Here is a 16,127-nt window from a genome sequence, read left to right as displayed (position 1 = left end):
TACAGTTCCACTGTGCCACTGCAGCATTTTAAGGGTAGACAAGTCCTAGAGAAGCCAAAGTGTACAGAACCGATTGCACACTCACTTTATAAATTTAACCTTATAATGGTTTAAGACACTGAGTTAGGGATACAGGTGGCTAGCAGCCTTAAACGTAAACATTTGAAATTTGTGTGAAAAATATACTCAAGTTTCCTGTACAAAGTAAATTAAACATCAACAGCAAAAAAAAATCTTTAATATTCACTGAATAAAATGGATAAACATCTGCACATGGCAAAAATGAGGAACCTTATAACCTACTTTTGTTAAAGCTTCCTTCTCCATATCTTCTTATGCAATGCTGGGAGAAGCAACAGGCAATTTTATCTCTAAATTAATCACAGAATATCAGGGTTGGAAGGGACCTCAGGAGGTCATCTAGTCCAAACCCCTGCTCAAAGCAGGACCAATCCCCATCTAAATCATCCCAGCCAGGGCTTTTTAAGGTCAGGCTTGACAAACTTCCAAGGAAGGAGATTCCACCACCTCCCTAGGTAACGCATTCCAGTGTTTCACCATCCTCCTAGTGAAAAAGTTTTTCCTAACACCCAACCTAAACCTCCCCCACTGCAACTTGAGACCATTACTCCTTGTTCTGTCATCAGCTACCACTGAGAACAGTCTAGATCCATCCTCTTTGGAACCTCCTTTCAGGTAGTTGAAAGCAGCTATCAAATCCCCCCTCATTCTTCTCTTCTGTAGACTTAAACATCCCCAGTTCCCTCAGCCTCTCCTCATAACTCATGTGTTCCAGTCCCCTAATCATTTTTGTTGCCCTCCGCTGGACTCTTTCCAATTTTTCCACATCCTTCTTGTAGTGTGGGGCCCAAAACTGGACACAGTACTCCAGATGAGGCCTCACCAGTGTCGAATAGAGGGGAACGATCAGGTCCCTCGATCTGCTGGCAATGCCCCTACTTATACATCCCAAAATGCCATTGGCCTTCTTGGCAACAAGGGCACACTGTTGACTCTCATCCAGCTTCTCGTCCACTGCAACCCCTAGGTCCTTTTCTGCAGAACAGAGAAAAAAAATCTCCTTTTTTTCCATAACTAAGTATTTTCTGTGCACTTGCAGAAATACCAAATAACTGGAACTCAAATATATAAAAAAGTTAAACATGAGAAAATTAACTTTGAAGCATAAACTAAAATAATCTTGCTTCCAAATCAATATCTGCACAAGAAACCCATTGACCTGTAACATTTCTGAGAATAATCATGACATTTAACTGAACTTCAGGTATCTGCCTCAGAAATGTAGCAACTATCAGTCCTAAATTCATCTGGTGTTCAAAATTCATTTTCCATATTGTCTGATTCTGTTATCTATTTGCCAGTCTAAGCTACAGAAGTTGCTAAAATTCTTTAAGCATAAAGGGACATGTTTTCTATTCAGCCAAGCACAGGATTGCAGCTCCTCCTCAATTACCCTGCATATAGCTAAATATCAGCTACCATCCTTCAAGACTGTAGCCTTAACAGTGGCTGTAGTGGCTACCTACTGCAGCACCCACTTTCATCCAATTCATCATCATCAGCCTTCTTGCTGACACTCTTCAGGGCTGCCCGGTTGACAAATTGCTCTGTTATTCACCCTATGTTAATCTGAGGCTGTCGCAAGTGTACCTTTCTGACTTAAGACACTTAGCAATATTAAAACTCTGAACTACCAAGTAGCCTCAATGTGCGTTAAACCTCCCATTTGGAACCAACAAGTTTCCTCATGAATAGTTATGAATAAAACACAGTTAGTAAATCAATAGACACTAGCTTTATGTACCCCATTATCTATATAGCTGATGCACTGTTCTTTGGTTCCCTAGGAGCTACACTTGAATTATGAGCAACTGGAAACACTGCAATACCTATGGAATTTAATCTAAATTAACCCTTTATCACTGTGGAACACCTATCTGCAAATTGTTTCACTTAAGGCTTGATTAGTTAGAAAACACACATAACAGCTTCTGCATAGAGCCTGTCAGATGTTTTACTTGATAAATTCTGTAATTTTTTTTAAATGAATAGCCCTACCTGAAACAAGCCAGTGTCACGTTTTTATATTTCTACCAAGATGATTTTGATTAAACAAATGTAAATATTTCAACAAACATTCTTTTTCAATTCTCTCTCCAAAACTGATTTATGCCTCAGTGGCTGCCATAAAAACAAGCCTTTCCATGAAGCGGGAAAAGAGCAAAATATTGTAATAAGCTTCATGAAGACTTATTTGCTTAAGAGCAACAATCCCCCCCTTTTTTAAAAAAAAAAAAAATAGCAGTATTACTACTGTCACTTGTATATAGTATTTCTCAAAACACCACCACGTGATAACTGAGCATAGTAACATGTGTGAAAGAAAAACGCTCACAAGTAATTTAGCCTTCTCTCTGGACCAAAACTAGCTTGAGATATTTATTTGCAAATTCAACTGTCTTCCAAATCAGACTATACCCTTAAATTAAATAATTCATTTTACTAACCTTCATAATGGGGCCAAAACAACTTAACTGGATTTGACAGAGTGCTGGATAAATTCATGAGTGCAACTGTATGACCGGACTGCTTATTATGATGGTTGGACACAGGACTCAACAGCCTTGGGGCTCACTTGCTGTTTATGTCTTACATTCCTAAAGTTCATGCTTCAGGGTTTCAGCCAGCCACCAGCAGGGTTCAGGAAGGGATTTCTCCCTTAATGTATTCTGGGAGGATTTTAGCATCATCTCCTTCCTCTGAAGCATCAGGGATGGCCACAGCTGGAGATAGGACATGAGGCAAGGTAGTCAGGGCTCTGAGGTGGCACTGAGCATTCTCTCTCTTTCAGGTGCTTGTCTGGCAGGCTCTTGCTCACATGCCCAAGGTCTAACTGATTGCCATATGTGGGGTCAGGAAGGACTTTTCCCCCCGCACATCAGACTGGCAGTGTGCAGGTGGGGTCACTTGCCAAGATTATCTGGGTCTCTCTCACTTAATCATTTCCCGCAGATTGCAGGGGCTTCAAGCACTGGTGCATGCCGATCCCTCCTATTCTGTGCCTTTGGCACATAAAAGTCTAGCATCCCAAGGGTTGTAATACCTGTGGTCTTATTTTGGTTGTTGGGTTTAAGGCACAGGTGCGGGTGACCTGTGATATACAGGAGATTAAATTAGCGGTCCCTTTTGGCCTTAAAATTTATGACTCTGAATGTGCTTGTTTTACTTAATTTACATAACGTCTATTATATAGTTCTTCAAACACCACTTTGATAATCAAGTCTGTTAACATCAGCAGTTAGATGAGGAGATTAATAATAGAATCCTTACTAAAAGTCATGCAAATAGGTATATTCACAGCTAGAGTAGGATTTCCAAAAAACCACAAGTGACTTAGGAGAACATGTTTCACTGACCGTGGCTATGTCTTCACTGCAAGAAAGTGAGACAAAGCCAACACTATATCCCTCATCCAGGCACATGCTTACCTAGTTACATCATTGTGAAAACTGTCTATGCCTTCTCTCCACTATGATTTTACAGTGAGATAGCTAATACACATTACCTTGCTGTAAGAACACCCTTTTTATATCAAAGACATAACCTTAGGAACACAAATCCCACTGATTTTCAATGGGACTAGTGCTCTTAAAGTCACTTCGGATCTTCTGCAACTCCTTTCCTAAACACCTGTTTGTTCGGACCAGATTCAGATTAACTCAAAACTATTTTAAACTATTGACAAGAGAATTCTCTAAGTACAGTATTTAGAAATGAAGTAGACTGAATTTGGGGCACTTAAGTGAGAAACTAGCACTGGACAATGTAAGAACAGAGGGAACCTTGAACAAGTTTTTTCCATGCATCTAAACCAGATGAACCTGAAGCACAGTACCTCAATTACTATAAGTTTAGACTTCCTCCATACCTGTATTCCACAATCATGCAGTGACTTTTCATGTGAAGATTTAAAGGCAATTAGATTAAGACTAAATTAACCCATAATTTACACATGTACTACACAAGCTGCCACCACTTAAAGAGGTGACCACCATCACAAATACAAGCACTACATAACGAAGCTAATGGCTTTTTTTTTGTATTGATTTTATCCTTATCTGCCAACCAAAAAATTTATATTAAACAAAATGTAATGTGCCACTGGCATCTCCTTTGGAGAAACCCCTCACTCCCTTTCTCAGATACTAGACATACTTTGACTGCTGTACTTTAATAAGAGAACACCTGGCTGGGGGAAGAGGGGAATAAAATTTCCAGAAAGCAAAAGGTAGGTGGCTCTCCAAGATACCATGTTTAATACAGACTGAATAATAAAAAGAGCCACTGTTTCAGAAGGGGAGAGGTTTAAACCAGGGGTTCTCAAACTCTTGTACTGGTGACTCTTTTCATATAGCAAGCCTGTGAGTGCGACACCCCCCTTTATAAATTAAAAAACATGTTTTTGTATCTTTACCACCATTATAAATGCTGGAGGTGAACTGGAGTTCGGGAGTGGAGGCTGACTGCTCGCGACCCCCTGAGGGGTCACAACCCCCAGTTTGAGAACTCCTGGTTTAAACAATGAAGTTTCCAGCAACATTTAACACTGGATGCTAGCAGGCCTATGAGATGGAACTGTCCATTTGAAAATGACAGACCAAAAAAAAACCCACTATTAGCACTATTTGACACCTGTTGGCAGTCTCAGATGCAAAGAACCGAACACATGAGGACTTGTGATGAACCTCTTACCCCAGAGAGGATCCACCCACAACAGGGATGAAATAGGTGCGAATCTTCCACTACCTCTGCTCACATATTACCTGTTCTGTTCATAAATGAGAAACCTAAGTCCCTGGAGCGTTCCGTGTACTATCTATGCAGAAATAACTACTTGAACTTTTCTTTAAAAGTATTACTACAAGTTCTCATACTGCTACACTGATAAGCCCAACTGAATGTCAACTGTGCAGTAAAGTTTTCTTAATTGATTTTCCTCAGAAGTTTCCTGAATATATTTGTGTTTTTAAAATTAAAAATAAAGGATTGCACTTCCTAGAATGGAATAAGAAGATCACAAGGTGTCACAGTTCCTAGGACAAGCCATATTAAAGTACAGAAACCTACCCTAATTCATTAAAATGGAATAAAATATCCTCAGCATTCAATCACTGATTCTATTTCCATACAAGTGATGAGATTTTCGAAAGGACTTAAGTTGAGACCATAAATCTCATTGGCTTTCAATAGCATTTGTGCTCCTATAACCACCTACTATGCACTCGAAAACCCCACCCTACAAGACTTAATGGAGAGGTTTACTTACACAAAGAAGTTTAGTGCTTACTGCAAACGTCTTGCACTAAGTTATAAAAAGCACCTATTCCATCTCCCCTTCTCTGCATAAATTTTTCCCAGTAACTGTAGTAAAAATGAATCACATTTATCATTAGAAGTCTGAAAAAAAATAAGTCAAGACAAGGATAAAAACGTATGCCAAAAACAAATAAGTACTAGAAAATATTTACAATCAGTACTTTTACACTCTCAGTAGACTTAAAATTGGCATTTTGTTACCTCCTTCAAATGTAGATACTACCAGGTGTTAAGGAATTATGGACTATCAAAAACCTGAACTTCAAGTTCTAAAGCCACATGACAAATGTTATCTACAGTAATTTGACAGTTTAGATACATGTAAAAAAATATAGCATACTTAAAAGACCATTGATAACATAGCAGAAGACTAGCTTTGCCATAATTAAGGTTGAGCATCACTTTCTGTTTAAGGTGGAGCATCACTTTGCTTGTTTAATTATAATTATATTAGAAAAACTTCACTATTAAAAATTAACTGTTCATTTCTATGAAAGATCATCCATAAACAAGTTTAGAATACTTAAAACAACCCAGGACAAGCAGCAAAGATGTCAGTCACTGGTTTTAGAAATAATGGTGGTTTAACTCAAGCCATTCACAACAAAATAGAAACAAAATCTGTTGACTGCCAGCAAATAAGATTCCATTCTGAAGATTAATCATAGCTCCAATCTGCTTATCAATAAAAGGCCCTCCTATTAAAGAGAAATTCAGTATATCCAATGGACAATTGAGTTAACCTGAATTTGATTTCATGAAGCCTATTTTACTGCTTCAACTAGTTCTCTTAGTATTAGAATATTGTTTCTTTTTAAACTGTAACAAATTTCAGAATGCAAGGAATATTTTGGTATATGCGGTTCTGAACAAAATCCATGTGGCAAAATGCATAAGTCTCAATCAGAAGCTTCTGAATTATGTTTCAATAAAGACAAAGGTCAGGGAGTGGAGGCATTTCACTTATTCTACATTCCTCTTGGTAAAGAGTTTTCCCCCCCCACCCCCCCCTTCATCAGAGCAGCAGAGTATAACCCATCAGTTTCTACGGCCATATATCAATCAGCTTGAGCTGTCAGGATGGCCCAGTAGTCAGTTAGCTTAACACAGGTCATCTCCCCTGTCACCCATACATGAGATCAGCAATTAACTATACATCTAATTAACGACAATTTTTATATAAACAGATTGTCAAATAAACAGAGTACTTTAAGATTAGGAAGACTAATTAAAAGACAAAACTCAAAGTGTTGGTTTTCTAGAGGTCTACATAATTAAAATGCTATTTTAAATAGATCCGATTCCTGTTTTATAGTTCTCATTTTAAAGTGTGTTGTCTTCCAGAGATGAAGCTTTTCTTTAACAAATATCAGTAACAGGAAAAGTGTAGTTCTCAAAAAAATGGTTAGTGAAATAGAACTGAATTATTTCACATCCCACCTTCCCTTTCTAATACATACACTATCTAGGGGACAGTCACAGATTTTTTAATCCTTAGCTTTGGAAACTTGACTTTTGGATTTTCTACCCTTCTATGTCAGCACATCACTTTTTGTGAGTTATTGTATTCTTAAGAGCTGCCAACACCCAAGTAACTTGGGGGGGGAAAAACTATTTAGAAACACTTCTGTTGATTAATATTTTATAGTATTTTCTGTTCATTAAGCAATGTACTTACTGTTTGTATAACTAATCTGATATGCTCTTGGCCAATCATTCCTTACCTGAAGTGATAGCTATTTATATCACAACTAATTATTGTGCATGACTTCAGATAAGGAATATGCAGCCAGGAGAATACTAACTCTAAAGTAACAAGTCCCTTGTATAAACACAATGATAAAGGAAAGTAAAAAATATTTAGCAGAATAATGGCCTTACCCAGGTACTAACGGAAAAAGGAAGGGGAAAATGGATTAGTCAACAGAAGTGTTTCTGATTTTTTCCCCCCCAAACTACCTAGGTGTTGACAGCTCTTTAAAAATACAAAAATTATGAAAAGTGATGTACTGACACTGATCAGTTGAAAATGCAAAAGTCAAGTTTTCAAAGCGAAAATGACCCTATTACAGAAAATAATTCTAGTAAGCAGAAAACGTTAAGTACGGAAAATGCAGATCTCTAAATCAAGTGTGCTTTCCATCCTGGTCGAATAAAGGCTAAACCATTTTTTGACTACTTAAAATAATTTTCTGTTAGTGTACCCTTTAAATGGTATATCATGAATATGTTCTAAAATACCTTTTATTTGAAAAAAGGGGTTTTCTGTTCAGCTTATGTTTATAAGGGATAGTCAATTTTTCCGCTGATAATGGAACATACACAATTTGCTGTCAAACACTTAAAATCAGAAGAAACTGTTCCACTAACTGTTTTAATCTTCTGCATAATCTTACATACAAAATTTTCAGAAAGTGATTGTCTAGTTGACTACACCCCTTCCAACAATGAAAAAAATATGCAATCACTGGTAAAAAGAGTTTGTCAAAAAATGGAAAAAAAAAATCATGTTTGTGAGGCAGTTTTAAACTCTTTATGCTTCTTTGAGAAACAAGTAATATTTTAACTTTTAGTCCACAAATAATTCAGGAGACTGTACATGAATAAACTTTCTTATTACGAAGTCTAATGTGACTTTTGTTTTGAAAACTATTCTAACAGATTTTGAAAGGGAACAAACCACCCCACATTACAACTACAGACTTTTGAAAAAGATTCTGGAGCCCTACAATCTTGTCTGTTACTATATGCCAGGGGTCTCCAAACTACGGCCCGTGGGCCCTATCCGGCCCGGGGCTTCCATTTGTCCGGCCCTCCAAACAACAGGTGAGAAGCAAACAGGTGAGTAGGCACGCAGAGCAGGCAGGGGGAAGGGCCACAAGCAGCAGCTCACGCAGGGCGTCAGCACAGCTAAGCTGTGCGGAGGGGTGAGTGCCTCTGGGAGCCAGTGTTCCCCCAAAAGGGGAGCCAACTAGAAGACAGTCGTTGCTACAGCCAAGCAGGAGAAGCAAACAGGCAGGCATAGATACCCATCAGCACAAAGCGGGCAGGCTGCAGCTGAGTAGGCATGCAGAGCAGGCAGGGGGAGGGGTTGCCGGCAGCAGCTCACAGGAGTGGAGAGGTAGCTCAGCTGAGCGGAGGGGTGAGTACCCCCGGTAGCCAGTGTCCCCACAAAAGGGGAGCCAACATAGGGGAGTGTTGCTGCTGCAGCCGAGCAGGCACGGACCCCTGCTTAATTACATCTCCTTGTCTGATGAACATTTACAATCAATTTTGATGATAGGCAACACTAACTTTGAACCAGAGCTAAATGCAATTTTGTCAGAAAAACCATCAGTACCATACTTCTCACTAATTCTAAAATAATTTCTTTATTTCTGAATGTGTATTTGTATGATACAAATAAGTTTTTAGAAATAAAATTTAAAAATGTGAAATGATTTTAATGTATTGACAAATAGTGCAATTTCACAGTACCTGCATCGATTAACTTATACCTGATTTAGAATTTTAATGCAACACTGACAGAGTAAAGTAGTGCTGTTTTTTTTTTAAACGATTTTGCATATATTTAATTTCTTTCACAGCCACTTCGGCCTGCGAAGCCCCTTCAAAAATCTAATATGGCCCTCGTCTCAAAGTTTGGAGACCCCTGCTATATGCCATTTTATGAGGTGGAAATTTCCTATAAAGAGAATGTTCGGGTTTGCCCCATGCTTTTACATATAGTTGCAATGCCAAGTGAAAAGGCTCAACAGTAAAGTGGGTACTATTGATATCTACACAGAAAATATTAGTCTTTTATTGTGTATACTCTTAATGGACATGTACCCTCTTAATTATATTTTAAAGAGAGTTAAAAGTAAATTCTGACAAGACGTGTAATATTTAAGGCCTTGATCCTCCAAACACCTGTGCTTAACTCTGCTTATGCAAGTATTCTCATTTAAGTCAAGTGAGCCACAAGTACTCCTTTTCTTTTTTCATGTACGAAGTTAACTGAATTATCTCAAAGAAAAACATTTACAGACTTCGTACCCAAGCCTGCAAACTTTAGTCATGCAAGCAGCCTGGCTGAAACCAACTGGATTATTCATAGAAACTGTATGATTTGGCGCTTCATAGTTCCACAACTTTCATATGCACTTTAGAGCCAGTGTACTGGCTAATTGACAGCAACATATAAGTAATGTAAGTCTCCTTAAGTCTGGATGCATTTATAGTTTAATTTGTTGTAACTACTGTTACTCAGATTGATTCAGACAAATGTAAAACATGCTGCAACTAATCCTATTCATTTCCAAAAGTAGGCAAAAAACCGTCGCCCAATTCATCATTTCCTTTTGGAAGTGTAAAAAGAAAAGGAGTACTAGTGGCACCTTAGAGACTAACCAATTTATTTTAGCATAAGCTTTTGTGAGCTACAGCTCGCTTCATCGGATGCAACTGTGAAGTGAAAGACTTTTGGGTAGGGCTTTCAGAGGAAAGAACAAGTAAAGAGCTGTAATTCTTCATAGGAGTCCACCTGAATATCCTTGGAAAGTCAAAGACCGGTTACTCTTAGTGATATGTGCTACCAAAAAGTATCAGATTCTTGCCATCTGTAGCTTCAGGAGTTCAAAAATATTCTTAAACAGTAAGCTAAGTTCCTCTAAAAGTCAGGATTACTGCCATATATAACATGAACATTAAAATGTTTTTATTATACTCATTGATGGAATTTCTGTATTTTAGAACTACTGTCAGTTAAGATCAGCATACACTTTTTGTAAAATAGTAAAAAATGTTAGTTAAAAACAACTAGTTTAATAAACCTAATGTTTTTTAGTTTTCAGAAAATATCTGAACTAAATAACTTCCATTTATTTTAAAATCTCAGTCTACAGTTAGAGTTCTGAAACTTTCATTGCTAGATAACAGAGTCCAAGAAATGAGATAACTGATTCATTGTGTAAAAGAGGTCATATTATAAAGGGGAAAGCAAAAAATTAAGTTACCAAAATTCATAATATAGGTTAAATAAAACATATTTAAGTATTTTAGAAACTAAAATCAAATGCAAAAAATTCAAGTCCCATTTGATGGTGCAAACAATTACAGGAAATACAGCCCATTTGACATTCAGGGAAAAAAAAAAACCCTCTTCCAACAGGTTTGCACTAGTCTGATAAAAACAATCCAACTTCCTACTTATGATGTTCATTTTAAACATCCTTGTTAATCTACCAAAAATTTTACATATGAGTTTAAAGGGCTACAACTTGAAAAATACTTGAAGATTGGCTTTCTGCTTAGCTTACGAGTTTTACAGTGACGTTGATTTTTTTTTTTTAAAAGTCCACATTCATACCAGCCACTATAACCTTTAAGCTGACAATAAATTGCAAAAAAGCTATGCCAGTGGTCTTCAATCAAAATTCAGCACAAGGTATCAATATCTTCAAAGACCAACCTTTAGCAAAATGTACAGAAAATGAAAATGTTTTGGATAACAAAGTGCAGAGTAGAATGGGCTGTTTTACAAGTCACTTAATTGTTAAGTGTTCTAACAACTAAGGAGAGTAAAAAGAGTAACAAAAGCCCAGACAATCATATAGCAGAATAGCTGGTTCAATTTCTGCTTCTGATTTAACACAGGAACTACAAGATCACATGCACTCCATTTGTTGTCTTTAGATAAGGCCATATGTAAAAAATGTTCATAAGAAAACTTCTACAATCCAGTATCAGTAGAGAAAATGAATTTTACTTAACCTTGATTTTAAAAAAATACTTTCTATTTTAAAGTGCTTGTTACACTACTTTAATTAGGATGGTAGAGAATAAATAAAAGAAAAGACTCAGTTGCTAATCCTTCAGAAATGTTATGCCTCCAAAAGCATGGATAACAATCTTTACAAAAGGTAACATGTTTTGTGGTAGCTTTATTTAAAAAAGCTACACACACAAAGAAACACCTAGAACAGAAACTACCACTACTAAAATAGAAATGTGACCTATTGAAAAGTGAATCAAATATATTTCTGCTGATGAAAAATAAGCTAACTCTTTTTTCTTCACTTTTCTATGCCTGCCTTCCTAAAAGCTAATTAATATTTGGTATTATTTTGAGAGCTACTTCTAAAGGAACCTTAAAATTACTGTAATTATATAAAAAAAACCTTTAAGTGCTCTAAATAAAATCTTGGGTGCCCTAAAAAGCTAAACAAATTAAGGTAAATCTAATATTGTGTCTGGTTCAAAATATTTAACTTGCTCTTTTTGTTGCCACAGCACACAGTTTTGCAGAATTTTTTCCTAGCCCACTGTGACTTGTATGTAAAAAGTTGGGTAAACTTTCCTACGATACCTGCTTTTTTATGAAACATCTCACACTAACACTGCATATAAGCTCATAATTATTTAAATACAGAGATCTACAATATTTAAGCACATCCTCAAATGTAATTGACTGTCTTCTAGTAAAGTTGCTAATATTAGTATTAAGGTTAGTAAAGATCTTACAAATCTGTCCTCATCTTTCTCACAAAAAGAAATAAATGGCGCCCCTTAGTGTTCACATTTTGAAATCTTCAGATAATTCACTAGATTTATAAGCAACTTTTTTTTTTTTTTTGGGGGGGTGGGGTGGGGGGGGGGACATTCCAGAAAGTTTTCTGCCTCCACAATTCTTCCATCCAAACACCAACACAATCAGGAAAAAGCAGGAAGCCTTAAAGAAGAAGTAGAATGCTTCCTGAGCTATTCAGAAACAAAAAAAATGAACTGTTTGGAAAAAGAAGGTGGAAAACAGTCTGAATGTTCAGTAACATTTTTAAACTTCCACCACAGTCCTCATATCCATTATTTTGGATTTAGGAAACTTTGGTAAAAACAGGATTTCCAGGGCTTCCAGGATTCAACCACCTTCAAAAGATGCAGTGACCTCATGTATTCCTCTGTTTCAATATCCTTTTGACACCAGCGATGTTTCTCTTTTGTTCTCCTGACCAACGAACTTAATAGGGCTCCCCCCACGCAGATCATATAACCCTGAAAGACTTCAAGAATTTAAAATCCATCACCAGGCCTCTGTGAAGTTCATTTATGTTTACATGTGTCTTCTTCATCCAGTTTCTTCTTGATTTTACATCCCTTGCTTTTAAATCTTTCTGAAGAATATTTCAGAGTGACCATAACTATATATTTTAAGTGGTTTTCCTTCTGATGACCACCTTTATCCACTCAAGGTTTATAAAAGCAATCCTCCAAAACACATGAATAAAAACTTCAAGTAAATACTGTTTACTAGAGTCCAGTTGTACCAATTCTTGTTTTTCACCTCAGTCATTTCCTTCAAAAAGGTAATATTTTTCAAAGTATGTTATTTTCTGTTGCAATATGGTCAGTCTCATTTTTACGTATAGTCTTTGAATGTTTTGTCATATCAAATATATAAACAGTTTTCTCCTTTGGGGTCAATCGCTTGATAAAAGTTTTCTTTCAAATAAGGATTTGACTACAGGCAGAAATGCTTCCCAATAAAATCTCAAAATCCGGTAGTTTATGTTAAAACTCCCCAGAATCAAAGTTGAAACTTTCAATAGCTTTCATTTCTACAGATTAAAAACTAACTATTGTAATTATATTAAACAGATTTCCATATTTCCCCACCAAGCTGAATGGCTGTACAGTCAGTTGAGTACTACTGTTTGTGCACTTACAATGAGAAAAAAAAAACGGGCACCCCACACATACAAAGAACCTAAAGAAGCTCTAAATACAAGGAGACTACAATAAAGCAGATACAAAAAGGGGAGAGGCAGAGAACGTGTGAGGTTTCAAACATTTGACATTATTTTAAAATAACACCATTGATTTGTAAACACTTTCCGTGAAAATTAATTAACTGAGAACGAATGTGGCCCTGAATAAGCGGCCTCTCTGAACCCTTTGCAAGCAGGAGTTGGGTGCGGGGATCAGAGAAGACGGCGCCCTGGCTGGAGGCAGCAGCGGACATTTGGCAGCAGAAGAGAATTTATTTCGTAATTCTTTTCAGTAACTATAGTCACACGTAGGAATCTTTACGTTAGTTTCCTTAAAATATAAGGACAACCGGAATAAGCATTTGCTCCCCTCGCACACGCTGGGAAATTTTTAAATTATTACTTTGTGACCAGTTTGGGGTGGGGTAATGCGGGGGCCCATGCCAGAGCAGGGAAGGGAGCTCAGCCATTCCAGTGTTAGTCGTTCAAGTTCAAACAGTTTCCAGAACAGCCGAATCCCGACACCAAACACCCTTCCCCTGCTCCAGGCCCACAAAATGAGTCCATTAACTCTCCCATAAAACACACCACACAGGACCCTTCCCTCCTTCCAATACTTTCCAACGTGATCCAGTAGCCACACAGCTTGCGAGCGACCCTCCCAGCCCCCTAAACCACATTCCTCAGCGCCGTTCCCCTTCCTGTTCGCTCCCTCTCCTCCATAAGGTGGTGGTTCCCCTTCCCCCTGTTTAACAGACGATGTGCAGAGAAGGGGGGGGGGAGAACCACACAAGGCGAGGACCCCCCCCACCACCACCAAATCTCTGCTGTTACAGGCAGGAACTGGGGGTATCCGGCTGCCCCTTTGTTTCATGGATTGAAATGGGAGGCTAAGACCGAATCTAGAGACACCCGTGAAGACAAGGAGCCAGTGAAGAGCCCACCCGCGGCTCTCGGGGCAGGAATGGAGGACGGAGACGGATCCAGGGAGCAGCGCGGAGGCCCGGGGAGGGGGGAGTGTTTTACCTTCGTCCAGCAGCCTCTCGAGGTGGTTGAAGATCCCGCAGAAGTTGGGGAGGCTGCTCATCAGCTTCTTGTCGTTCATCAGCTGCATCAGGTAATCGGGGCTCGGCTTCGGCTTCTCCTTGGCTTCCATTTCCCCAACCATATTCCAATCGCGCAGAGCCCGCGAGCGTCCGCCGCGCAGCCCAACCACGGCACGGGGCGCCCGGCCGGATCCGGGCGGGGAGGGGGGGCTCCCCGAGGAGGAAGAAGATTCAATCAGCAACAAACCAACCCGTCGCCACCGCCGGGTCCCGGGTGCAGAAAAGAGGAAACTCGGTCTCCCCCCGTTCCCCGGCTCCGTGCGCCCCCGGCCGGCCGGCGCAGTCCTCCAGGTTCCCCCTCCTCCCGCGCGCACACCCGGAGCCCAGCTCCTCTCCGCGGCACTGCCCCCGTCTGCTCTCCGCGGCGGGGAGGGGGCGGGCAGGCGCTACTGCTGCTGCTTCTTCCCGAGGAGCCGCCGCCGCCGCTTGTTTGCTCTCGGCCGCTGCTAGTGTCTCCGCCGCCGCGCTGCGCCCGGTGTCCTCACCGCCTCCCTCCCGCTGCCTGTGGCTGGTGAGTCTCAGCCCCGCCGCCGCCGCCTCCTCACTTCTCCTCAGTTCGCTCCGGAGTTCGTCTTAGTCCAGGCTGCGCTGGTAGCAGCAGTGGCGGCGGCAGCGGAGGGGGCAGGACACGCGGGGGGAGGGGAAGGGACACGCCGGGGGGAGGGAGCAGGGGCGGGGCGGCCGTTAGGCAGGGAGCAGCGGCGGCGCCACTTGGCGGAGCCAACCCGCGCCTCACTCGCACTCTCGGGACTTGCGGGGGGGGGGAGGGAGGCAGGGCGCAGCTCCCCAGGGAAGCTCTGACTGGAATAAAGAGAGGCGGAGCCAGCCGGCCACTCCGCGGCTCTTACCTCCCCCCCCCACGTGAAGAGCTACGTGCGGCGCACGCGGAGAGGCTCGCGCTGTTCCCCCTGCGCGCGGCCCCGGCTCGCCTCTTAAAGGCACGCATGAAAAACTCTTCAAAACAACAAACTCCTGTTACTTCATTCCGCGAGGGGGCGGGGCTGAGTCACGTGCTCCGGGGGGAAAGCCCCGCCGATGCGCATGCGTGACCGTGATCCGAGGGTGTTGTCGCCTTGGCGCCGCCTCCTGCTGAGGCATGGGGAGGGGATGCGTGGCGCGTCATGGGGGAGGGGGAAGGATACTCAGTGCGCGAGGAGTAACGGCCAACGTTTACAACGGCCGCAATGGGGGAGACGGAAACGCCGCCAGCCGAGGCGGTGCGGGGCCAATGGGAGGCTCCACCGCCTCCGGCAGCCACGGACGGGAAGAGGGAAACGCCCCCCAGGAGCGGCCCTTCAGGCGGCCCCGCCCCCTTGCACGCACAGACCCCGGGGGGCGCGGAGCCGGCGGGCTTGTTTTCCGCTGGCGCTCAGCCGCGTGACGGGCGCTATGTGCCAGCGGCTGAGGGGAGCGCCAGGCTCGGGGCCAGGCTCGCGGGGGGGCTCCTTTACTGCCCCGACCTGGACGCGCAGCCCGGCTGCCTGGGCTCCAGCTCGGCACGCACACACCCCGCGGCGCAGCCCACACGGCTCTTCGGGCGTGTCAGCCCTGGTGGTTTCTGGGCTGCGCAGGGCTGCTGGGTGCCTCGCAGTGTCCTGCCCGCCGCCCCAAAGGCCCCGAGCAGGCCGTTTCTCATTGAAGCGAGAGCCGTGAATCGGAGGACGAGCGGGGCGGGAGGGAGCAGCTATAAAGCAATGCCCAGCCCAGAAGGGCCGTAGGGTCTAGTACTCCCAAGCAGTAGAAGCTGAGGGCGCTCAGTATTTCATTTGATGATGGTAACGTTAAGTGATAAGATCAATAAACAAAGGGCATCCTTTGTGATTTGCTCAACTGGAGTAAAATGACTTAGGGCATGTCTGCACTACAAACTTAAATAGCC

At 41.5% G+C, this 16,127-nt stretch overlaps 1 protein-coding gene across 18 annotated transcripts in view; it reads right to left on the bottom strand.

Moving 5' to 3' along the window:
* QKI (QKI, KH domain containing RNA binding) overlaps positions 1-15,249 on the bottom strand; it is a 313,946-nt gene extending 298,697 nt beyond the window's left edge. For 4 of the 18 annotated variants that reach the window (XM_043544314.1, XM_037895126.2, XM_043544318.1 and 1 more), the window contains exon 1: positions 14,169-15,210. In XM_043544314.1, coding sequence (XP_043400249.1) covers positions 14,169-14,310 — 142 coding nt within the window. In that variant the 5' untranslated portion in view covers positions 14,311-15,210. Of the gene's footprint in view, positions 1-14,168 lie in introns of all 18 variants that reach the window. The other 14 variants (XM_037895127.2, XM_043544311.1, XM_043544319.1 and 11 more) reach the window with 10 other exon arrangements.
* Positions 15,250-16,127: the final 878 nt, after the last annotated feature.

The sequence above is a fragment of the Chelonia mydas genome, chromosome 3 (genome assembly GCF_015237465.2).
Source record: "Chelonia mydas isolate rCheMyd1 chromosome 3, rCheMyd1.pri.v2, whole genome shotgun sequence".
Classification (NCBI taxonomy): Eukaryota; Metazoa; Chordata; order Testudines; family Cheloniidae; genus Chelonia; species Chelonia mydas.
Note: the sequence above shows the minus strand (reverse complement) of the source record. Positions and strands in the feature narration are given on the sequence as shown.